Source organism: Paroedura picta, chromosome 8 (genome assembly GCF_049243985.1).
Source record: "Paroedura picta isolate Pp20150507F chromosome 8, Ppicta_v3.0, whole genome shotgun sequence".
Classification (NCBI taxonomy): Eukaryota; Metazoa; Chordata; class Lepidosauria; order Squamata; family Gekkonidae; genus Paroedura; species Paroedura picta.
The window spans coordinates 19,097,898-19,122,154 of record NC_135376.1 but is presented as its reverse complement, the minus strand read 5'-3'; the positions used below and the strand labels follow the sequence as shown (position 1 = coordinate 19,122,154).

At 45.2% G+C, this 24,257-nt stretch overlaps 2 protein-coding genes across 5 annotated transcripts in view; one reads left to right on the top strand and one right to left on the bottom strand.

Annotated features, from left to right (window-relative positions):
* The first annotated feature begins 1,551 nt into the window (after window positions 1–1,551).
* On the top strand, window positions 1,552–10,808 carry LOC143842587 (uncharacterized). The gene is made up of 4 exons (XM_077347827.1): window positions 1,552–1,679; window positions 7,925–8,017; window positions 8,133–8,234; window positions 10,571–10,808. The coding sequence occupies exons 1-4, from the start codon at window positions 1,581–1,583 to the stop codon at window positions 10,733–10,735; spliced, it is 459 nt and encodes a 152-aa protein (XP_077203942.1). The 5' UTR covers window positions 1,552–1,580; the 3' UTR covers window positions 10,736–10,808.
* Window positions 10,809–18,665: 7,857 nt separating this feature from the next.
* CARD8 (caspase recruitment domain family member 8) overlaps window positions 18,666–24,257 on the bottom strand; it is a 39,233-nt gene continuing 33,641 nt past the window's right edge. For 3 of the 4 annotated variants that reach the window (XM_077348568.1, XM_077348570.1, XM_077348569.1), the window contains one exon: window positions 18,666–22,113. In XM_077348568.1, the coding sequence (XP_077204683.1) occupies window positions 22,073–22,113 (41 nt within the window). In that variant the 3' untranslated portion in view covers window positions 18,666–22,072. The remainder of the gene's footprint in view (window positions 22,114–24,257) is intronic. The other variant, XR_013233434.1, reaches the window with a different exon arrangement.

The following is a 24,257-nucleotide window of genomic DNA, read 5'->3' as shown; positions in this document are numbered from 1 at the left end:
TTGTGGACTGTAAACTAAACATGAGCAGGCAGTGTGATGCAGTGGTAAAAAAGGTGAATGCCATTTTGGGCTGTATCAACAGGGGCATCACATCAAAATCACAAGATGTCATAGTCCCATTGTATACGGCACTGGTCAGACCACACTTGGAGTACTGTGTGCAGTTCTGGAGGCCTCACTTCAAGAAGGACGTAGATAAAATTGAAATGGTACAGAGGAGGGCAGGATGCTGTTTCTGTTGGCTGCAGAGGAGAGGACACGCAGTAATGGGTTTAAACTTCAAGTACGACAATATTATTATTATTATTATATTTATATTTATACCCCGCCTCCCCCCGAAGGCTTGAGGCGGCTTACATAACCCCGTCCCCTAAAACCATAAAATGACAATAAAAACCGATAATTTACAGTAATGGCAACAGCGATGGCGTAATCTACTCATTTGCTGGATATAGGCTGGATATCAGGAAAAAAATTTTCACAGTCAGAGTAGTTCAGCAGTGGAATAGGCTGCCTAAGGAGGTGGTGAGCTCCCCCTCACTGGCAGTCTTCAAGGAAAGGTTGGATACACACTTTTCTTGGATGCTTTAGGATGCTTAGGGCTGATCCTGCGTTGAGCAGGGGGTTGGACTAGATGGCCTGTATTGCCCCTTCCAACTCTAGGATTCTATGATTCTAGGAGAGTAATGAGGATGATCTGGGCCCAAGGGACCAAGCCCTATGAAGATAGGTTGAGGGATTTGGGAATGTTCAGCCTGGAGAAAAGGAGGTTGAGAGGGGACATGATAGCCCTCTTTAAGTATTTAAAAGGTTGTCATTTGGAGGAGGGCAGGATGCTGTTCTCTCTGGCTGCAGAGGAAAGCACACGCAGTAATGGGTTTAAACTACGAGTACAACGATATAGGCTAGATATTAGGGAGAAAAATTTCACAGTCAGAGTAGTTCAACTGTGGAATAGGCTGCCTAAGGAGGTGGTGAGCTCCCCCTCACTGGCAGTCTTCAAGCAAAGGTTGGATGCACACTTTTCTTGGATGCTTTAGGATGCTTTGTGCTGATCCTGCGTTGAGCAGGGGGTTGGACTAGATGGCCTGTATGGCCCTTTCCAGCTCTATGATTCTATGATTCTAAAGTAAAGCGGTATCATCACCTCCCATGATCTGGACACAATACTCCATTTGATACTGCCCAAAAGCCCATTTGCCTTTTTAGCCACCGAGTCACACTGCTCACTCATGTTCGTATGATCTACTAAGACTCCTGGATCCTTTTCATGCATACAACTGCCAAGAAACACAGCACTGTGAAAATGGTCTGGGTGTGGTTCCGTGTCAACCATCTGCCCGTCAAAGTTGCAGCTCTTTCTTTGAGGGCAAGGGTCTGTTTGGGTAGTAAATAAAAATACATTAGCGGGAAAGTGATGGAAGAGAATTTAGGCAATTCAGGGTGATGTCAGCTGTCCTGAATAGACATGTCTGCTTATTTCAAGGACTTCTTGTTTTGGTAACCCATTTCCTATACATGGTTGTATTTCAGGTTTCTGGCTTCTAAGAAGTCTTCTTTTGAACTTTGCCATTTCCACAATGGCGTACAACAATGGGACATTGGCCATTTCAAGCGAATGCCTACCCATTTCTGAAGAACTATGGAAGGCAGCCAGTGAGTGGCTGAACCAGTTCCAGGTTTGTCGTTCTTTCTCAGCTGGTCTTTTACACTGCTTAACCCAAGGTTCAAAGGTGGGAAGTTGGGGAGACAAGAGAGGGGCTCATTCACTTACCACAAGAACTGGAAACACTTTCCCGTTTTTATTTCTCACGCCCCCCTCCACAGTCACAAGGACAGTTGGATAATGCAAGGCTCTTCTTTCTTTCTCCTCCCCCACCCCCCGGGTTTTAGTGTTAAAAAATACTGAGTGTATTACTGGGATTTTTTATTCCTATCGATATGAACTGGGGCGGAAACTGACAAAATCTTCTGTGGGAGCTGGCCAACTTAACACTCATCTCCCAGCCAGAGTTTGTTCAGCGGAGTGAGAAAACTACGTATTAAAGCTGCCAAGGGACAACAGCAGTTCCTTAGTTATTTTCTTCTTATTTTAAACTAGTAGTTAAGCCCGCGGCACTAAAAAGTGCAGTGGGCGCTAGCGGGATGAAGGAGGGGAGGCAGGCCTTGAGAGGTACGGAGAGGCCTCCCGGCCAGCTGGCCACTGCCCCCTCCCAACACTGCAGGTCGAGGGTGCATTGTGTGGGCGGGCCCCGGGCCAGTCGCGGGTGGGCGGGCAACGGCATGGGAGGCCGCGGTGGGGACAGCAGCCCTAGCTGCGTGGCGGCTCCCGTGAGGGATGTCATGCAGCAGCGGTCCCAGTTCTCCACCGGCGGTGCAACCTGCTGGCGGGGTGCAGCGCTGGAGGGACCTAACACTCTCAGAAGTCTCTACGCGGGGAGCTCATTGGCAGCAGAGTGGGCATGTCCACGGTGGCGCTGGCTCAGATGACTCCTTTTGGGCGATGCCGGTGGCTCCTGATCTGCACCACTGGTGGCCATGTGGAGCGGCGGGGTGGCGGAGACACATCTGCTCCGGCAACTAGGCACATCTGCAGCCAGACTGCAGGAGAGGAGAGCGGGCGGTGAGGTAGGGGAGGGCACTTAGGGGCCAAACACTGTCCAGGGGCCAGACACACTCCACCCCCCCCCCCCAGGCAGTTTCCAAAATATTAAAGAGAACCATGGATAAGGATAATAAGGTAAATAGTCTTCTGTAGTAATACTGAATATGTTTGCTTACATACGAGAGAACAGTCAAACACAATCCTTAACAGTAACTTTTTCTCTGAGGGGAAAATCTCGTCTTCAGAGATACATTTTCTTTTGTTTACATAAAGTTAACAATCTGGTGGTTAGATCATTTCACTTGATATTCACAATACAGAAGTAGTGATTTCCTTACATTTCCTGACAGGTAAACAGGAACAGAGAGATTCAGTATAATCTCTCACTCTCCCACACCCAGCCACTGTCAAATGGAGCACACTCCTCATGCATCTCCTCAGTCTCAGAGTGTGCATACAAGGATGCAAAACAAGAATTTCAACACACCCAACTACAAATATCAAAGCAAGGAGAAAGTAGTTCTCTCCAACTCACATCTGGGAATCTGCTTTCTCAAACGTTCAGCCACAGAGTGGAGGTTCAAAGTCCTTTTTGCTCTGTGGTGCTAGTTGACATTAAGAACTGGGTTTTCGTATCATGCCCTCGCTATCCCTTCTCATTCTGAGATTTGGGGACTCAAGAACACAAAAGCTTGTGTCCCAAGAAACATCCGACCCCACCCCACTTCATAGAATCATAGAGTAAGAAGGGACTTCATGGGTCATCTAGTCCAGCCCCCTGCACTTCAAAGTACTCTGCCCTTTTGGTTCACTGAATCTCCCCCAAGCCTCTGTGCAGGCTGGCCACCTTTGCACCATTGCAGCCTTGAAGCTGAGAAAACAGTAGGAATTATCACAACAGTGATGAGTCCCTTTTTGCTTCTTCAGATACAGCAAGAATTCTGAAGAAGTCAGCAGTGAATCAGGAAAGCTCATGCCATAATAATAATTGTTGTTGTTGTAGCTTGCCCTCTTGAATAGCTTAGGGCAGGTAACAAAATGGTTTAAAACAATCAATTATCAACAGCATCATATAAAATCAGAAAATAAATCAATAAAGCATTTACAACAGCCTCTCAATTAATTTGAACTGGAGGGGGGTCATGATCTTTGGAGTGGTAGACCTTGGGGGGTTGCCAAGTCCCCCCGGCTACTGGGGGGATAGGGGTAGGGTTGCCAGATCCAGGCTGGGATACTCTTGGAGATTTGGGGATGGAGCCTCAGTAGGGGAGAATGTCACAGAGTCCTCCCTGCAGAGCATCCATTTCCTCAAGAGAAACATATCTCTGTAGTCTGGAAATGAGCTGTAATTCCAGGGGATCCCCAGCTCCCACCTGGAGGCTGGCATCCCTAATGCCCTGCCGCAAATTTGGTTAGTCTCAGGTGCTCCTGGCTCTTTTCTACTCCTACAAACAGGACTACCCATTTTGATTTAGCAGCATTAGGATTCAGCTGACATATACACCTTCCCTTTCTTTAATGCCAATATCCTGAAGACCTGAAGAAGCACACCTGCACCCAAAGCTGTCTAGGCAGATCGAAGTGGGCTCCAGCACCTCTAGGCTCCAGCATTGTTAATCAGCTTTAAGGCGTCTCAGACGGAAGAAACAGAAGAAAAATAAAGGGATGCCTGGCTGCAAACTGGCTAGTTTTGGCGGGAACTCCCCGCTGCTGCTGTTTGCTTAACTTTTTGCCAGCTACGGAGGGAGGATCTGCAGGTGGTTTCCCAAGGACTCCTGGCTGCCTTAAGAAGCTGTGACTAACAGCAAAACAGTCTGAAACTTTGCATGCTGTTTAATACCTGGCTTTGGTCCCATGGTTTTGTTCTTTTTTAAATTTGTGGTAACAGTCGGTGCAGCAACAAGTTGTTAGCAATTTTTTTTCTCCTTGATTGAGGCTTCAGAAAGATCTGTCTTTTTGAGTCTGGCTGGCCATCCAAGGAACACACCTGCCAGGACCCAATGAAACAATGCCCCTGAGCATACACAGACTGCTTTTTATAAAATTTGCTGTGACACTTCAGCTGTTTGACTCTGAGTAAACACAGAATGCTTTTTTAATGAATTTTGCTGTGACAAGCTGTTTGACTCTGAATATTCAACCATGAAAGTTTCCCTGCATGATAGACTCCAGTTTTTCCTTCAGGTCCAGCTTCAATATCACCAAACATTAGACTACAACATTTAATTGTTTTAATGAGAAAGGAGACTACCAACAGCTTGAAGGCTAAGTAGAGATCTGAAGCAGGATCTCGATGCTCAGGCCACTACACAAGAACCTCTAATCTTCATGAGTATCAGATGAAGCAAAGAGTCACTAAATGATTGCAGTAAATTATTTCTCCAAGTCAGGTGTTCTTAGTGATGGGCAGATGGACTGCAGTTTTTATTCTCTGAAGCTTATGGGAGATGTAATGAACAAACCTTCCTAAACCTAGACCCCTGAAACAAATAAGAAATTAGCTGCTAGGAGTTCTAGGAGAAGACATGGAGGATGGAGGTTTACTAAAAGCATTTGGCACTCTGCATAATAGGCATAGGTTAAATCTTTTAAAAATAAAAGATTCCAGGACTTAGAATGAGACTGATATCACTCAGGCTGGAGACGGATGTTGGCACACGGGCCAAGATCATCTCTCCAACCACAGATTTCCTAGAGAGTTAAATTAAAAGATTTAACCTGGAGAGGAGACAACTGAGAGGGGATCTGATAACCATCTTCAAGTATTTAAAAGGCTGCCATATAGAGGTTGGAGCAGAGTTATTCTCTCTTGCCCCGGAGGGACAGACCAGAACCAATGGGATGACATTAATAACATCCGGAAGATGTTCCTGGCAGGCTTCCTCGGGAGGTGGTGGGTTCTCCATCTTTGGAAATTTTTAAACAGAGGCTGGATAGCCATCTGATGATGGGGCTGATTCTGTGAAGGCTTAAGGGGGTGGCAGATTACAGTGGATGAGCGATAGGGTTGTGAGAGTCCTGCATTGTGCAGGGGGTTGGACTAGATGACCCATGAGGTCCCCTCCAACTCTATGATTTAATTATTTATTCCAAATAGCACAATACTAAAATATCTAGGAAACATGTTTGTATGGAAATGCAATCTTTTCAAGGGTCTGAAAAAACCCTATCTACATTTTAAAAATAAGTTATATACAGTGCAATCCAAACTAGAGTTTCACTCTTTCAGGGCCTGTGAAATCAGTCAGCTTACTGAGGTGTAACTCTGTTTAGGAATGCACTATTACTATAAGCATAAAAACCATTTGTTGGTGAGAGCCAGCATGCTGCAGTGGTTAAGAGTGGTGACTTCTAATCTGGTGAGCTGGATTTGATTCTCTGTTCCTCCACATGCCACCAGCTGGGTTACCTTGGGCTCGCCACAGCCCTGATAAAGGTGTTCTGGCCGGTCAGCTCTCTCAGCCTCGCCTACCTCACACGGTGTCTGTTGTGGAGGGAGGAAGGAAAGGCAAGTGTAAGCCACAAAGTGTAAGCCACTTTGAGACTCCTTTGGGCAGAGAAAAGTGGGGTATAAAGCCAATTCTTTTTCTATTTTACTGCATTCCTTAGAGCAGGCTTCCTCAATCAGGGTTTCGTAAAACCTTGGGGTTTCTTGACAACCCTGGAAGGGTTTCCCAAATGTTGGGAACTCTGCTTGCACCCCCAAAATATCCAAGGTCCCTATATGCACGCATATAAGCCTAGTTTTTCAGCACCTTTTTCCACACTGAAAAAGCCCTCCTCGGCTTATACTTGGGTATATACGGTAATTGAAATAAAAGCCTGCTCCAGCCAGCTAATCATTGCATTGCCTTTTGCAGATGTGTACTGCAAGCTGAGCTTGCTCTGGCAGCTTGTAGGACATCAACGGTTTGACTGAGGGACTCTGGTCTTTTTTTCCCCTTTTGCCTTCACTTCTTCCTCTTCTTAGTCACTTCTTCCAAACTATTCTTTTAGTTTCTGTGGGTGGGTTGGAGTGGGTTTTGGGAGGGCTTTGGGATTTACTGTTTCTTTCTCCTAGCGTTTCTTCTTTAATCTGAGCCTTGGGGGGGGGGGCATGGTTTGCCTTTTCTTCTTGGGGTTGTGTTTCTTTTAAAAGTTGATTTTTACAGTTCCCTCTTTCAGTGTTCAGTTTTACAGTTCTTTATTACAGTGTTTTGTTCTGGGGGGGGCATTGCTGTTGTAGTTTTGGTAGCTGTTGTACTTGTTATAGTAGATTGCCAACTTCGGGTACTGTTGTTCTGCTCTGGTTTGCTGGACTGGGGGGCACTGTTTGGTTCTCCTGCCAGAGCTGTTCTCACAGATCAGTTCTGTAAGAGCTCTCTCAGGGTGTCTGGCATCAAGAGAGAATGGGAAGGCAATTGTAAGCTGCTTTGGGACTCTTTGGTTAGTGAAAAATGGGGTACAAATCCAGCAGCTATTCATCCTCTTGACTTTTCTGTATTTGTTGGGGGGGAGGCTGGAAGGGAAACTTGTGATGATGGAGCATTTCCCACCCTCAGCTTATATGCAAGTCAATAAGTTTGCCAAGATTTTGTGGTAACATTAGGTGCCCCGGCTTATATGCGAGTCGTCTTATATGCGAGTATATATGGTATTTCCCTCTAGAGAAGAGCCTCTTGTGGCGCAGAGTGGTAAGGCAGCAGATATGCAGTCTGAAAGCTCTGCCCATGAGGCTGGGAGTTCAATCCCAGCAGCCGGCTCAAGGTTGACTCAGCTTTGCATCCTTCCGAGGTCGGTAAAATGAGTACCCAGCTTGCTGGGGGGTAAACGGTAATGACTGGGGACGGCACTGGCAAACCACCCCGTATTGAGTCTGCCATGAAAACGCTAGAGGGCGTCACCCCAAGGGTCAGACATGACTCGGTGCTTGCACAGGGGATACCTTTACCTTTACCTTATGGTATTTCCCAACCTGTTGGTGGCCCTAGTTGACGGTGATTCCCGTTATAAATGTAAGAACCCATTCTATTGCAACAGCATCACAGCCTGGGTTAGCGCGTACTACCAGTATAATGCCATGTAAGTTGGCTTCCAGTTGGCTTCTAACAATTTGAAGGAGAAGGGGAGGCATAGCTCATCCGCACTCCCTTCTCCCGGTTTCCACTTCTTTTGAACATCCTTCAATTCCTTGGATATTTGCCAGTGTTGGTGGTCAAGCAGCAAATGATCAGTTGTAGAAGCCTAACACTATTTGACTTGCACTTTGTTCATTTATCCAATTAATGCTTTCTTAATATCATTTATTATTTTAATAATATTTTCTTTATTTTTTTATAGAAAGAATTCGATTGCTCCCTGGAAAGTGTATACATTCCAAATCCCGGGCATGAGGAGAAGCTATACAATGCCTGCGTCCTAGAACCGTCAATGGTATTGCAACTAGTTTCCATAATTCAGTTTCTGGTGATGGAAATGTAAAGTCATCATGGTATTAACGTTCCTACCTTCTCTTCTTTGTTGTGTGAATTGCTTTTATCTCCTGTAGACGTCGTGCGCAAAGGCCATTTATGAAGAGCTGGCATCTTTTGAAAAAGAAATGGAACATGCTCCTCCCAACATTTTGGAGGCTTACAATGTCTTGATGCAGGTGAGTTTTTTTTAAGTGCTGAGATTATAGTTTTAAATCCTGTGATTTCACTGATTTGGAAGCCTCTGCTGGAAATTGCAAGATGCAAATAATGTATAGAAGGATTAGCTGTCTTTGAGAATAGTTTTTAATCCTTCAAGTTTGTATTGGGCATATGCAGCTTAATAGGCAACCTAAATAAATAGAATAAACCCTCTTAAACCCTCTGTTATCGGTGAGAAGACAGCACAAACCTGAACAGTTCATTAGTTATAGTGACAAAAAGTTTTCACATCTTTCTTTCCCCACTTCAAAAACAGGTCACTAAATCAGGTCCATTTTATGACAAAGTTTTATGTTTAAGTTTAGTACACAAGCCAAGTGATTACTGCAATATGCAAGGAAGATTCATAACTGCTTTCAAACAAGGAAATGCAGAACATGCAAAATACCTTAGTTAAGCTTTAGAGCTAGTAAACCTAACAGATTTGGTCCCACCTATCATTTTGACTAATTTAAGGCATTTTGATTAGTGGAAGGGAAACTTTTGCTTTCCTCCTTCCAAATGTAGCCCACAGATCTCTGAAATGTTGTTTTTAGAGAAACAAGAGACTTCTAGAACTAACCTGAGGGAGGAATTGAAGGCCTGCAGCAGAGGAATACAATCAGGGGAAATCATGCACATGCACATGCACACACACACACCAGGACTTTCCATTAGTAGAAATCAGTGGTGGGATTCACCTCATTATTATCTAGGAAAACAGAATGAATTGTTAATAAATACAAATAGTTCAGGGTGGTTACAAATGTCCTAGCCAATGTGCCTGATATTGTAAACTATTATAAGCATCTGTTCCACATAGTATATTTCTGGTAAGGCCTTGGATGAGGATCGTGTCTCATGGCTTAAGCGCCACTCAGCGCTTAACACCCACTCAAGGCGGCTGTCCCACCCCTGAGTGCCTCCTCCTCCAACTGGCTTGCCTGTCTGTCCAGCTGCCAGCCAATTGCCTTCCGTCCCCCACCCCTGACCACCCCTTCCTCCTGCCACTTCCCTCTGAGGCTTGGAGGCTGCAGATCCTTGCCGCGTGAGAGCTGCCCCTGTCGGTGAGTTCCACAACAGCTGCCTGCAGCCTTTCTAGGTCCTGGAGGGAGGAGGAGGCTGTCCGCAGAGATCTTCCACTCCACCCCCGCCCCCTAATCAGCGCCCATTGCATTCCTGAATGCAGTGGACTTGGCCCTAGTGCCTAGAGTAAACATTTGTTGATCTTAAAGGCGCCACCGGACTCACACTTTGTTCTGCTGATTCAGACCAACATGCTTGCCTACCTGAATCTAGCCTAAAATCACATTTTTATACAAGATGGATGGATTTGTGATGGATTGATTTGCCACAAAATGTGTTCGTCTTTAAGGTGCTACTAGATTCTCCATCTTGATACAAACCTATATTAACACACTTTCATAAATGTTTATGGAAAACAAAATATTAATAGCCAATGTCTCTTGCTTCTGGAGAATTTTTCAATACCAAGAACCTTTCTCTCTGGAGGGCAGCAAATGTTCTTTCTCCAGTTTATCAGGAAAGTGTTCCAGGATCAGTGATATTTGGGGGAAGGGCTCATGGTGTAAAAAATGTTTTTGCTTTGCCTGCAGAATTGGATGCCTATTAATTGCTCCAGTCAGTTTGCTTAAAAAAAGAAAAAACATCCCCAGGAAAAGGGAGAGGGAGGTGGGTGTGAGGGCAGGACATTGGAGGTGGGGATAGCGCTATTTCACCTCAATACATTTCCTTTGTGTGTGGCTTGCTGGTTGCTCTCCTGTAGCTTGCACTTTTTTAGGCTGGGGAATCCACTTTATGTGATTCCCCAGCTTGCGCTTTAAAATAGAGGATGTAAGCTGCCAGTTTGCTGCTTGGATGCTGGATGTTGGTGACATCGTGCAAAATGCCAAAAATATGGCATCTTCATAAGTAAGCATTTCACTATATTTATTGGGTGCGGAATGGTCCTATGTATTCCCCCCACCACAAAAAAAAAGTGCAACCTGGATAGAAATTTTTCTCGGACTATGATAGCAACGAGGCAATGTGTATGTGGTTCTTAAAAGCAGGGGTAGTCAGCCTGTGGTCCTCCAGCGTTTGCTGGCAGGGGGCTCATGGGAATTGTAGTCCATGAACATCTGGAAGACCACAGATTGACTACCCCTGCTTTAAACCCTCCAGAAGTGCTTTCTACATTGTTAATTAATGTAATGTATTGTTTCAAATTCTTAAAGAGTGACCTAAATGAAGTTTTAGCTTTGTTTTAAATTCATATACATATTTGTTTTTTTTCATTTTGCAACATTTCCAGGCTTTGAAAATCAACAAGAAGCCTATAGAGAAAGCATCAGACAAACCTTCAGGTTCTTACAGCAGTCAAGTGTCGCTATGCAAACGTCTCCACATTTTTAAACAGTTCACTGAGACCATAAACAGATGCTTGTACCACCAGCATTCCATCTCTAAAAATCTGTAAACTACCTTAATTCTCCAGTGCCAAAACCAAACTGGGATTTTTCTTATGATTTTTGAAGATTTTTGAAAGTTTACCAAGGGGGGGGGGGAAGCAGCCCTCATGTGCCTCATAGCAGCATCCATAATGGATTGTCCTGTAGAATCTGGATTAAAGTGCTCCACAACCAGACAGCAAAATTCAATAGGCCAAAAGCGCCTTCAGGAAATCCAAAATCACCCGATAAATGTTTTAACAAATGTTAATCTTTTTTAAATATTAAAAATTAATTAACTCCCACCCATTCAGGAAACCCTTCCAGGGCCATCAAGAAACCCCAGAGTTTCCTAAAACATTGGGTTGAGAAAGCCTGCTGTACACGCCAGAATGGATATTTGGATTCAAGTATTCAGTCTCATGTTCTCTGAAGGATAAGCAATTTGCCAAATTGCACGAGACTGGCCAACTAGTTCAGTGCCACATTCTTAGTCTGGGTCCTGCAACTATTTATTTATTTAATTATTTATTAGTTGTGATTATTTATTAATTATAATTATTTATCGCAGACCATCTCTGCAGAGTCCTGCCTCATAAGGTAACAACAAACACAGCAAAATCATTTAAAAATCAGCGTCATTCAGCCACCTAAAATGAAACAGCCCTTAGGCTAACAGTGGACTAGAAAGATGGAACACTTCAATTAAAAGCCGGGGGCCTACAAGACAGTCAAGTAGGTGCCAGGTGAACTTCCAGTGCACAAACCAGGTGGGGGGCCTGCTACCACGGAAAACATCCCATCTCTGGGGGCCATTCATTTCATCTTTACAAGTGGGGAAGCAGAGAGCAGGACTTAGGGAAAGGGTCTTAATGGGAAGGCTGGATAGTATGCCAGTCTTCAAGCCAAGGTTGACTCACTGGCAGTCTTCAAGCAAAGGTTGGACACACACTTTTCTTGGATGCTTTAGGATGCTTTGGGCTGATCCTGTGTTGAGCAGGGGGTTGGACTAGATGGCCTGTGTGGCCCCTTCCAACTCTATGATGCAATGATTCTATGATACTACTTCTAACTCTATGATTCTATGATATGGGAAGTGGTCTTTCAAGTACTCAGCTTTTTGAAGTATGCCCCAAAACAAGTGGGAAGACAGTACAGATATTTTAGCACAGGGGAGATACAATCCCTTGACAATAATACTTATGCTGTATTTTGGACCAACTGAGCACATTCTGGATAAGGGGCTGGTTTGCATGTGAAGTCTGTCTCCAGACAATTATCCTCTTGCTGACCTGGGGTATAAAGTTAAAAATCAAACAACAAGACAATACTTTTGTCAAAACCATCCCAGCTTTTGCCATTTGTTGTTTCTATTTGCTTTTCATGCTACATGATTGATTATGTATGAATTGTAGCTCGTTTAGGGTAGAGTAACTTGCACCACTGATGTATGGGAATGTGTGTTATCCCTGACCATGGGGCAAGAGGTGCCAATTGTGTCCTTCTGGCCTCTCTTCAACAAAGACATTTGATTCAGCAAAGTCTGCTTATTGGGAGCAATTGGCTGAATTCTCAGGAATTTCTTTGCCATCTCCCTCACATCCAGCTTTCCTTCTCCATTCCCCAAATCCAGCCTTCACCCAGAATTCACCCAGAATTCTTTTGGGACCCAGTAAGCCAATGTTGTGGAATCAAATTCTAATCTAATTGATGGTATGTACAAGATCTCTGGAGTACCTGAAAGCTGTAGCTCACAGATGCCCCAGTCTGGTGTCAGGGTTTTTTTTTTTAAGTGCATATAACCCAGCTTGTACACACACACGAAAACAGTAAGGTTCATATGATGAATACATCTTTTGAATGGGGGTAATGAAAATACATGAAGGCAGGTTTTCTCAACCAGGGTTTCATGAAGCCCTGGGATTTGATGGCCCTGGAAGGGTTTTCCAAATGTGTGGGAGTTAATTAATTTTTAAATATATTTTGTATTTGTTAAACATTTCGTGACTGGCCCCTCCCTCCCTCCCAAAATGGTCAGTGATGGCTCTGGAAGGGGCAGGGAAGAGGTCTCAGGTGGGCATGTACACAGCTATGCTTCTCAACTGTATTCTGCATAATTATACCACCTCTGGGGTTTCTCAAAGCCTGAAGAATGATTCAGGGGTTTCTCAATGGTAAAAAAGTTGAGAAAGGCTGTATTAAGAATACCTTACATTGCGTTTCTATGGACTGCTATGAGGCAACGGAGCCTAATGTTTTTTAAACTAAGCTATTAGTTGTTTACATAAGCTGTGAAAAACTGAAATATTCTTGAAGGATTAAACACTCAACTGTCTTTTTTTTTTAAAGCTATCATGGAGCTCCTCCAGTCTGACCTCTCTGGGGGCTTTATTTAAGTTGCCATTCCTGTTATATTGTTGTTGATTAAGACCACTAAAATTGTGCGGTGAGATTATTGTTGATGTCATTTTTGACTGCTATATGTTTAGGTCATTCCATGTTTCACCCTGTGACATTTTATGTAAACTGCCCTGAGCCATGTGGAAGGGCAGTATAAAAATCAAATAAATAAATTATAGCAGATGGTGGTGATAGAAACTGCAATGTCCTAATAATATGTCATATTAATTGAGGAGAATAGCAAAATTTATACCCCTTTTATTTTTAAGCAATGTATTGTTCATAAGTATTCATGGACTTTTGTACATTCCTAAGGTAATAAATTGCGTCTTCAATTGTACTGTGGTGTTTTCCCCTTTATTGTTGAAATAAAATGGTAATGGAAGCACATGTTCACAAACATGTCTAAAATACTATATATATATATATATATAACTAAACATTATAAAGTTGAACTTGCGTGCATCCAACTCACATTCTACCAGATTGACCCTCCCTTGGGGTATGCCACCAATAGGGAGGGAGCACTCTGCCAATGAGGGCCAATCAGGTCAAATTGCGTGCAAACAGCCAGGAAAAGCTTCTATCCTGGGAATGTTTACTCATGAGTAAGTCATGGGCCTCAGCCAGGGAAACCTAGTAAGGAGTCTGCTCTCCCCCTCCAACTTCCTGCCAGTGTCAGAAGTTTGCTGGGTGGAAGAGGAGCTGCCCTGCTTCCAGTAAGTTGCCCTGGCATCCTGGCTTCTTTCAACTTGGAGGACATGGGGGGGGAGTGAGCCACCTCCTGATGCAGCCTCTGTTCACCATCTGGAAGGGGGGCTGTGGGAGGCCCAAAAATGTCCCACTGCCAGTCCTCTGTGACCCAGGACAGCCAGGAAAAGTCTCTGCCCTGGGAATGTTCATTGCCTTGCAGGGGGATATTGACCGCCTAATGAGGACACTGACAACCATAATTTTGGCATAAAATATTTGGTCACAGCCTTTCTTCAACATTGAGCGTGGCAAGCATGGGAAGAGAATCATGCCATCTTGTGGTTACCCTACCACAAGGAAGCCCACCACAGCCTGCCCCTCAACGGGTTGCCTTGGCTATCCAGCCCCAAAACCCGGACATAATGGCAGGCTGAAACGGGGGGAGGCACCATGGAGTGACCCCTCTGGGCACCAGCCTCTGTTGGGTTCTCCTGCCCCCTGGAAATGCTAGCCTTCAATCAGGCTCTGCATCCACACAGCCCTTTAAAGGGCCCCCCAAATCTAGGGGAGGACAGCGCGCAAGCTTGGCCTCCCCAAAATTGATCCTTCCCATGCTCCACTTCCGCAGGCTGTGACAATAATATAACCCAACATCTAACAAAAAGTCAAACAATTCATAAACAGGGAGGGAGGGTGGGTTTTGCGTCTTCAGGCGCCCTGAAGGGGGGAAAGAGGCCAAAGAACATCAGGCCATCCGTTTAACTGACGCCCAGTTCAGCCACACCCCCTGTTGCCATGCCAACACACATACTGCTCAGAGAATGCCAGGGCTGAGCAATCTCTCTGACCAGCCAGGTCCCTGTCGGCGTTCCTCCCCCGCAGCAGCAATGGCCCCCTTAGATAAGTCTTGGGGCTTTTTCTTGTAAATCATGTGAGATTTGCAATTTGCAATGTGAAAAGGGGGGAATGCTTTGGGAGTAGCCATCACAGGCAATTGCAGCAGGGAAAATAATACTGTTGTGGGTGGGACTGGGAAGATATAGAATTTCCCTTTCCATATGGGTACAACCTTGATATTGCTGCAGTCTTTTCAAGACCATCACAACAAAGCAAATTTGAGGCCAGTGGCATGGAAGATGAGGAAAGTGTAGACAGGGCACAGAAGTACCATGGGGGCATGTGGAGGGGGGGAGATGCTGTTTCCCAGTAGCACCATCCCAGTAGCAGAAAAGTTGGTTTTTATACCCTGCTTTTCATTGCACTTTTCAAAGTGGCTTATAAAAGTCTTCCCTTCCTCTCCCCAAAATGGACGCCCAAAATGGTAGGTGAGGCTAAGAGAGCTCTGAGAGAAAGGGCTCTGTGAGAACACTTTCTAACAAGACTGTGACTAGCCCAAGGTCACCAAGCATGTGGAGGAGCAGGGAATCAAATCCAGGTCACACATTGGAAGTTGCTGCTCTTAACCACTACACCAAGCTGTACAAATAACTATTGCCTTAAAAAAGAAGCTGTTGTGGAAGATGGCGTAAGTCTTTTTTGACTTGCTCATTGACAGTAATGGAATTCTTTTTCTTTAAAGATGGGCCTTCTAGACAACGGCTTCTCAGAGTAATCCAAAGGTTTTCAGTTCTTTAAGCAAATCTTGCTATCGATTAAATATTTTCATTAAAGGAAGAAACTGTGACAAGTTTACGAATTATCTTGATGTTTATTGTTATTAGCAATTACTGCCACCCAGCATTTCTCTTTGTTTCCCATCTGGAGCCTGGCATCTCTGCACCTCCTTGGGATCCAAAGCCAGGACTTCTCTCCAGGGGGGACTGATCTCTGTTGCTTAGAAATGACCTTCAATTCCAGCAAATCCCCAGGTCCCAACCTCTCCCATGCTGCAACCTCTCAGGCAAGCCATTTCATCTCCAGGAGCCTAGAGATGAATTGCCATTGTAGAGTCCCCCCTCCAAAGCAGCCATTTCCCCCCCCACCAATTCCAGGAGATTTCCAGGCCGCAGCTGGAGGTTGGTGACCCCTGGGTCAGGAATGTTCCCTGAGGTTTGAAAGTGGGACATCAAGAGTCCAAGGGTGAGCAAGAGCTTTTGCCATGTAGCCAGCCCCCAAGAAGGCCACAGTGCAGGTGTGAATCCCAGCATCCATTGTGTTCCTAGAGGCTTTGCCTCTAGTATACATGTGTGTGTGTGTGTGTGTGCGTGCTTGAAATATCTGCCTGTTTTCTGCCTCTGATTTCTGCCCACTGGCTTCAAACTTCAATCACATCAGCAAATACAGGCAGGAAATCAGTAAGTTTTAGCTGGAGGAGTCAAGATATATAGGCCATGCTGTATCTGGTGGAAGAGACACTGTGTCCAGTGGCATAACAAACACTTGGCATGTGGAAGGTTCCAGGCTCAAACCCTGTCATCTTTCGTTAAAAGAACCTGAGTGGCATATGCAGAGCAAGATCTTTCTGTGAGATCCTAGAAAGCTTCCCTAAGTCAGAGTAGACAATACTGAGCAAGATGGACCAATTATCTGATCTGGCATAAGGTTGGGGCTCATTTATATTGAGGAACAGAATGGGGAGGAGAGGGGTTAACCCTACCTCTTCCATATCCCTTCTCCTGACCTCCATGTCTATTCTGAAGTCAGGAAGGTAAAGGTTTGATAATAAAATCTTTAACTGCCTGGGGGAAAATAATCTGTGGATGACACCCATCAGTGTTTATTAAGTGTTATTACGTAACATTACTTCCTGTGAAAGCTTACTCAGGCATAAGCCCCATTAAATGCAATGGAGTGAATCCAAGGTAAATATGCAATAGCGCTGATGGCAGGCAACTGTTACATTAATGCTTACTACACTACACAGTTCAGCACAGAGTTACCAAACAGGCCTAGCGTTCTTTGACTGTTAACTTAATTAAACACAACAGAAATTGAGAAATAGCACCTTTAAGACCAACAAAAATTTATTCAAGGCATGCACTCGAAAGCTCATGCCTTGGATAAATTTTTGTTGGTCTTAAAGGTTCTATTGGATTCCATTTTTTTGTTGTGCTGCGTCAGACCAACATGGCTACCCACATGAATCTTAATTAAATAAGGTAACTGTGACAGTTCATCCCCATGAGGCCTGTCATAGTCCTCCAGAGCAGTGGTCCCCAACCACCAGGCCGCGGCTCCCTCTCCCCTCCAAAGCGGCCGATTAGCTTGCGGCCCAGCAAGCTTCTTTTTGCGGCGGGGCGGGGAGAGGAAACCGCGGCCGCCAGCGCAAATGCGAATGTGCGGCAGGTGTCGCACATTCGCGTTTGCGCATGAGCTGCCACATGGGCAGATCGCCCTCCCCCCCACATCAGTCCGCAGCCTAAAAAAGGTTGCGGACCACTGCTCCAGAGTAATGCTCATGGCAGTGCTTTATTTAGGGCCCAACTAGATATGGCATTGTCCTCGCTGTTGCCACAAGCATGCTGACAACACTTTGAACTTCAGAAATTGCACCTGGTCCAGAATGCAGCTGGCAAGGTTCTCACAAGAACTCCCTTGAGGGCACATATTCAGTGCTCTAACAGTGGCACTGGCTCCCAGTTGAATTCTGGATCAAGCTTAAGGTATTGGTTCTAAGCCATAAGGCGATTTGCGGTCCAGGTCCTTTGGATTTGAGAGACCGCCATTCTATCTATGCCCCCCAAAGAGTGTTGCACTCTGCTAATACCAACCAACTGGTGATTCCTGGCTCCAAGGAGGTATGTTTGGCATCAATCAGGGCCAGGATATTTTCTGTTCTGGCCTCTACCTGGCAGAATGAGCTTCTAGAACACAGTTCCCTAGGGCCTACAAGATGGAGTTCTTCCACCAAGCTTTTGGTTGGGACCAATGAGGTATGAAACATCTCACTCTAATGGGCCCCACCTTTCCCACATACTATAATTCAGTGGTCCCCAACCTTTTTATCACCGGGGACCAGTCAATGCTTGACAATTTTCACTGAGACCGGGGGGGGGGGTAGTCTTTTGACGAGGGATGTCACCACCGCCTGAGCCCCTGCTCCACTTGCTTTCCTGCCGGCGCCCCTGACATCCCACTGCCTGCTGGGGGGTGCTGCCAGCAGCAGCTGTGCAGTGCCACACTGAGGGGGAGCCCCAGCCATGGTGGCCGCTGGAGAGCACCAAAGGTGAGCCAGCGGCAGAGTGGCAGGGCAACCCCTGAGGCAGCAGCTGGGAAGGAGGACAAGGAGGAGCTGCGGACCGGTACTGACTGATCTGCGGACCGGTGCCGGTCCCCGGACCGGAGGTTGGGGACCACTGCTATAATTCATCATTTGATCATAGGAGTTCCAGACCACCACCTGGTTTTACCTAGACAGCAGGAGCTTTGAACATCAGTCTGCTGATGCCAGACATTCTATTAACATCTTATTTAAAGTCATTTTTACTGTTATTTTCTATTCTTTTAATTCTATTGCAATTTATTAAAAATGCACCGTATATGCACAACACCCAGAGCTGGTCTCCAGGATAAGCTGTATAGAAATTCAATAAACTAAACCAAACTGAAGAAGAAGAGCTGGCTTTTTATACCCCACTTTGCACTACACAATGGAATCCCAGAGCAGCTTAGAAACACCTTTCCTTCCCTTAGGATTGGATGCACACCTGTCAGGAGTGTGTGCTTTTAAAGTCCCTGTGAAGGTGGGGGGTTGAACTGGGTGGCCGTTTGTGATCTCTTCCAACTCTGGGTGATTCTCTGGGTGACCTTGGCCTAGTCACACTCTCTCTCAGCCTAATCAACCTCACAATGTGAGGATCGATGGAGGAGGAGAGAATTGAAGGAAGGACAGGATAAACATCTGATAAAGGACAATTCTTCACTCTCTTCAATTGAAACTTTTTATTTACACAAAAAATGCATTTTACTGGGGTGAAAAAGCATTTAAAATACAACCAACCAAGGGAATGTATTTTACAAAGATATATTTCACAGGAAGTCTGTGAAATGTTGGCTCTAACTGGTAAAAGACAGAATAAAAATCTGATAAAGGACAACCGTTCACCCCCTCCAACTGAAACTCCCCCCCACACACACCATAAAAATACGTTTTAAATTAACTGGGGTGAAAAAGAATATAAAATATAACCAACCCGTATATAAACCAATGTGACACCAAAGACACCTGTACAGTATAGGAATGAATAAAGATACACTTCACAGGAAGTCTGGGAAATGTTCATGGTAACTGGTAAGGGGAAGTCACAGAAGGATCAAACCCCACTTTGCAAAAGGGATTCACATAATTCCAGATCTAACCCTGGCTTAACTACTCACACAGGGAATTTATTAATGGTTTTCCCATGAAATATTAACAGGACATTCCTTTGGTATGGAGTTACTCCTTGGGGGTCCTATATTTTGTTCAAAGCAATCTTTTGTTTCCTTTAAAAATTAGCATTGCTACTTTGAAATAGGTGATGATGTATAAGCAGCTTCTTATTCCTGAAACTGGAGGCTTGTCTGCACTTTCTTTTGCTGCAGCTCAGCTCTTTAACTGCAAGAGTTTTCCCCCCTTCCTTACACATAGTATCATTTGCTAGTAATTGCTGTCTGGTTCCCTCCCATTCCCTACTGAGATATTTTTTTATCCAGACCTCTGTAAGGTTGGTCTGGCCAAAAAAAAAAAAAAAGACAAAATGATAATCTTCCAGTTAACAGATGAAGTTAATTAATCAAGCTGCAGCAAAACCTCAGTGAAGAAAAACTCGAGAAAAACTCAACTTAGGACTGTTTATACTGAGATGTTCCTTGAGTACAGACCAAGTAGGCATGCGCATTAAGCACCTTATTCAGCTTCCTGGGAATCTGAAGATTTTTTAAAAGCAAGTTTCAAGCTCTCATTACTTTAAAGGTAAAGGTATCCCCTGTGCAAGCACCGGGTCATGTCTGACCCTTGGGGTGACGCCCTCCAGCGTTTTCATGGCAGACTCAATAGGAGATGGTTTGCCAGTGCCTTCCCCAGTCATTACCGTTGACCCCCCAGCAAGCTGGGTACTCATTTTACCGACCTCGGAAGGATGGAAGGCTGAGTCAACCTTGAGCCGGCTGCTGGGATTGAACTCCCAGCCTCAGGGGCAGAGCTTTCAGACAACATTTCTGCTAGTCCTTTTGATGTTAGCACCTCTTAACTGAAAGGTCCTGGTCTGGAGGCTTGAGCACACCCATCATGGAGCACATGTGAGGTCAGGGTCTGAAAAGAGAAGCTATTTCTTCATCTGGGGTCCTTTGTTAAGTGCTTTTAGGTACACTTTGGTGTGTGTTTGCCATGAAGCATGACAAAGGGGAATGACGCAAAAGAGGAGGGCAGATGAACCAGGAGCGGAAGCATCCTGCAACTAACAGAGGCCTGATATACCATGGACTGTAAGAACCTAGTTCATAAATGCCTGTTTATTTTACTTAGTGCATCTAGATCTGCCCTTGCAATACCCTACGTTTGTGCCTTGGAGAAATAAAGTTGTTTAGCATAAAAGACAATTGGCAGTCGTCTGCAGTTACAAACAGAAAAAAACTTGTAGCAGAGATCACCTGAGCTTCCAAGCAACTTCTATCATTACTACAGTGTCTACAATAAGCTTTGAAGGAACATCAGGCCTTAGGGCTGCCTGGCAGGAGTCAGCAGGAGGAGATCCCTCCACCCCCAAATCTCATTTCATGCACTGCTCATGCATGCACATGCGCACATATTTTTAAAATGTTGGCTGCTAAAAGTATTATGCAGCACTGCCAAGCCATGCACTGGAACTGACTAAATTCACCTGTAGCCAGAAAGCCAAGACCAAGTCATGTAATCGTAAGCAGAGTTCAAGAACCAGGCTAGAAGTTCCAATCCAAAGGAACCAGTCCACAAGGGTGGGTGAGGATGAGTGGTGAGAAAGGGAGTCCCATCACAGTCCGCAGCCATTGGCCAGTCAAGTCCATGTGGGCAACAGGCCAGGGGTGGGACCAGAGCAAGGCAGGAGCAAAGCAGGAATAAAGATGAGGGCCTGGGTCTGAAAGCGTAGCGGAGTCCAAAGCTGAGCCGAGGTCAGGAACCAGGAAGCAGTGTGACAGGAAGAACAAGATCCAGACATCCATCCACGGAGATGGGCAGGGAACGCACGCATTGCGCCCACAGAGAAGCCTGGCTTATTCTTCTCTGGAAGAACCTTGCTGCTAAACCCAGAATGTCTGCAGCTGGGCTCAGTCCTCTTCCAACGGGGGGCCTTCAGTTGCATGCTATCTAGTTTGACAGTGTGCTGACAGCCTTGTACTTTGCCGGCAAGCTGTCAGATGGGCTTGTCTGCACCACCTCCGGCATTTCAGCAAGCTTTCAGGGCTGGACAGGGCCTCCAGCCTTGGATCCAGTGGTGCTGGAACCAAGACCTGAGTTAGCACCTCAAAAGTGCTGGATCCAGTGGTGCTGGAACCAAGAGCTGAGTTAGCACCTGGTCGTTCCTGAATTCCAAGTGGCCCTGATCCTCCACCAAGAGCTCCACTGGCTCTGTAGCTCTCCTTCCAGCAGCCTCGGCACTGGCTCTGGTGCTGTAAGTTGGGATCTTACAAGATTTGCATCTGATCCAGGGTCAAGCCACAGCTTGGACGCACCTTCCAGCCACAAGTCAGGGGGCAGCAATGGCATAGGCATGAGAAGTATGTTCTAGAAATCGCTGGACGCTCTATGGTAAAATCAGTGACTGGCAGTCCTAAGGCATCGTCAATACGGACTGCAGGAGAAGCTGGCAGGAAGAACCAAATTGTCTGTTATTAACCCGAGACAGAAAAGAGATAGTTGTTTATGCCTTCATGTATGGAAAGCAAAAATGGACATTCACAGTGGTGTACAGGGGATATTTTTTCCCCCTTGGAATGAGTGGCTAGCTTTTAAGACTCGTGATTAAAATTAAAAGGTCCAAGGGCTTGTCTCTAATAGAAAAGCCGAAAACAAATTGGGAAATGGGGCCTGCAACCGCTAGGTTTAGGTAAACATTTTAGAGAAGACACGAGTAAAAATTTGCTCTGTGGGTGGGAATGTTTCAGAAAATGTTTCTATTTACATCAGTTCACAGTTCTTCTCTTTTTCCCTGCAGTGTTTCTTCCCTTTCATCCCAAAATGTCCACAACTGACGAGGTCACCTTATAGCTTCACAGAAGCCCTCCTGAATTTCTAACAGTTGGCAGCTCATAACACGATTTCTTTTCATCCATCTGGAAAGTTTGCACAAGAGAATATTCCTGATGTTTCCTCTTTTTCAAGCTGTTTCGTCATGAGTTTGTGTCTCTTCCAAAAAACCTGAAAAATAAATGATTTATGTTGAGAACCTAGAAGTGAAAAAAGTTGGGTTTGGATGAGGCGCATACAGCTTTATGTTTCTGTTTTCCCTTCACCCTTGCATACTTGGTGTCTGTTTAGTCTCCCTGCGTGAGTGTTCTTTCTTAGCAAAAAGAAAGAGACATGTTGCTGAAGCTACCCATTTCAACTATATGCTGGGTGTAGAACGAGGCAAAAGAGTGATTTTTACAGGTTATCTTATCCCCGCCAACCAGGCCTCTTGGCCCAACTAGGCATTACAACATCCAGAAGTCCAACTTGTGGATACTGATACCATTTTAGAGCAGTCGTTTCCAGCCTTTTTGGTATGGTGAATCCCAAGTCCAAATTTACTTAGTATGGTCATCCATCCAGGGCTATCTCAATGGTGCCCTAGCAAATCTAGGGCCTTGCCACCCACCTAGTTCGGCCCTCTGTTTTCTACGGTGGCTACCCAGATGCTTTTGAGAAACCAACAACTATTGCACAAAGGGCACAACTGCCCCCACCATGAGCCCCAAGGAACATGGAGGTTACATTCTAGCCTTTGACCAATCCCTTCTTCTCTGTTACTCCTTGTAATTTCCTCTATGATTCTAAGAAACTCACTCCAGTAGCCATCAGGACTTGTTTCGCTTGATCAACACCTACATGCAGTGAAGAAAAAAAATACCAACTAATGTATGACACGGAAGAGACTGTTCCCAGGGTCAGATCTTGCTTTCAAAATACAAAAGAATCATCAGGGAGAGCTGGGTTGCAACCCGATTTCAGAGGGAATATTGTGGAAAACTCATGCTCTAGTGATGTTAAACTACTTCACTGGAAAGGGTGTTTTATTATTTTAAAGGACAGAAAATCAAATGTGATCCTAACCCTAAAAAACTGCCCAGCTATCAATATGTTTCAGATAAGAGTTGGTTTCACGATTCACTTCAGCTCCCACCCCACAGGTTGGGCGAGTTTTAGACCTTAGAATAGACTTTTAAAAATTCTATGAGGGTAGCAATGGTGGGACTAGACCATCTCGTCCCCCCTCATTTCTTTTCAAGAGCTGAACTGGGAAAGCATTCCCAGTTCTTTCAGCGCCAAAATGGTGCCAGCATCCCTAAGCCACACCCACAGGTACTGTAATATTTAGTTTGGAACTCAGAGGATACTGCATTCAGGCTCAAATTTCTGATAATGTGTACAAGATAATATTATTGCTCATTCAAACCCCAGGGCTGTTGTGAGGGCAAGGTTCCTCTATGCCTGCTTCCCTGTGTTTAAAGAGGAGTCCGATGAATTTTTCGTGTGTTCCATCTCAAAACTTCTGCTTCTTTCCTCTTCTCTATATTAAAATGAATAAGAGATTCTGTGGTGGTGGTGGTGAAACCTTCAGAAGGATCAGGAAGCAGTAGACCAAGGGGAACCGGGGGATTAAAAAAGAGAACTGGTAAAATCAAGGAAAGAGAGGGGAAGAAGATGGAGTATTAAGAAGAGTAGGTTTTTATATCCCACTTTTCTCTGCCTTAAGGAATCTCAAGGCACCTTCCCTTCCTCTCCCTTCAGCAGACACCTTGTGGAGTAATTAAGTCTGGAAAAGTTCTGAGAGAACTGAGACTGTCCCAAGGTCACCCAGGCAGCTTCCTGTGGAGGAGCAGGGAATCAATCTCAGTTCTCCAGATTAGAGTCCACTGCTCTTAACCACTGCATCATGCTGGAAGAAAGTGGAATTTCATAAGAAGAGTTGGTTCTTATATGCCACTTTTCCCTACCCAAAGGAGTCTCAAAGCGGCTTACAGTTGCCTTCCCATTCCTCTCCCCACAACAGACACCCTGTGGGGTGGGTGAGGCTGAGAGAGCCCTGATATCACTGCTTGGTCAGAACAGCTTTAGCAGTGCCGTGGCAAGCCCAAGGTCACCCAGCTGGATGTATGTGGGGGAGCATGGATTCAAACCCAGTTCGCCAGATTAGAAGTCCACACTCCTAACCACTACACCAAGCTGACTCAACTATATGCGACGACAGAGGAAAGGTAGGTTTACAGCCCATAGCGAAGTCCTCATACTTCTCGGTGGGTGACTTGAAGATGTTGCATCAGATGTGCAATGGGAGTTTTGTGCCTCCCAGGCACACAATA

Bases quoted from the DNA above. Each gene is read 5' to 3' on its own strand.
- LOC143842587 (XM_077347827.1), top strand. From the start codon at position 1,581: ATGGCGTACAACAATGGGACATTGGCCATTTCAAGCGAATGCCTACCC. The intron at 1,680-7,924 runs GTTTGTCGTTCT...ATTTTTTTATAG, and splicing joins AGTGGCTGAACCAGTTCCAG to AAAGAATTCGATTGCTCCCT. The intron at 8,235-10,570 runs GTGAGTTTTTTT...CAACATTTCCAG, and splicing joins CTTACAATGTCTTGATGCAG to GCTTTGAAAATCAACAAGAA.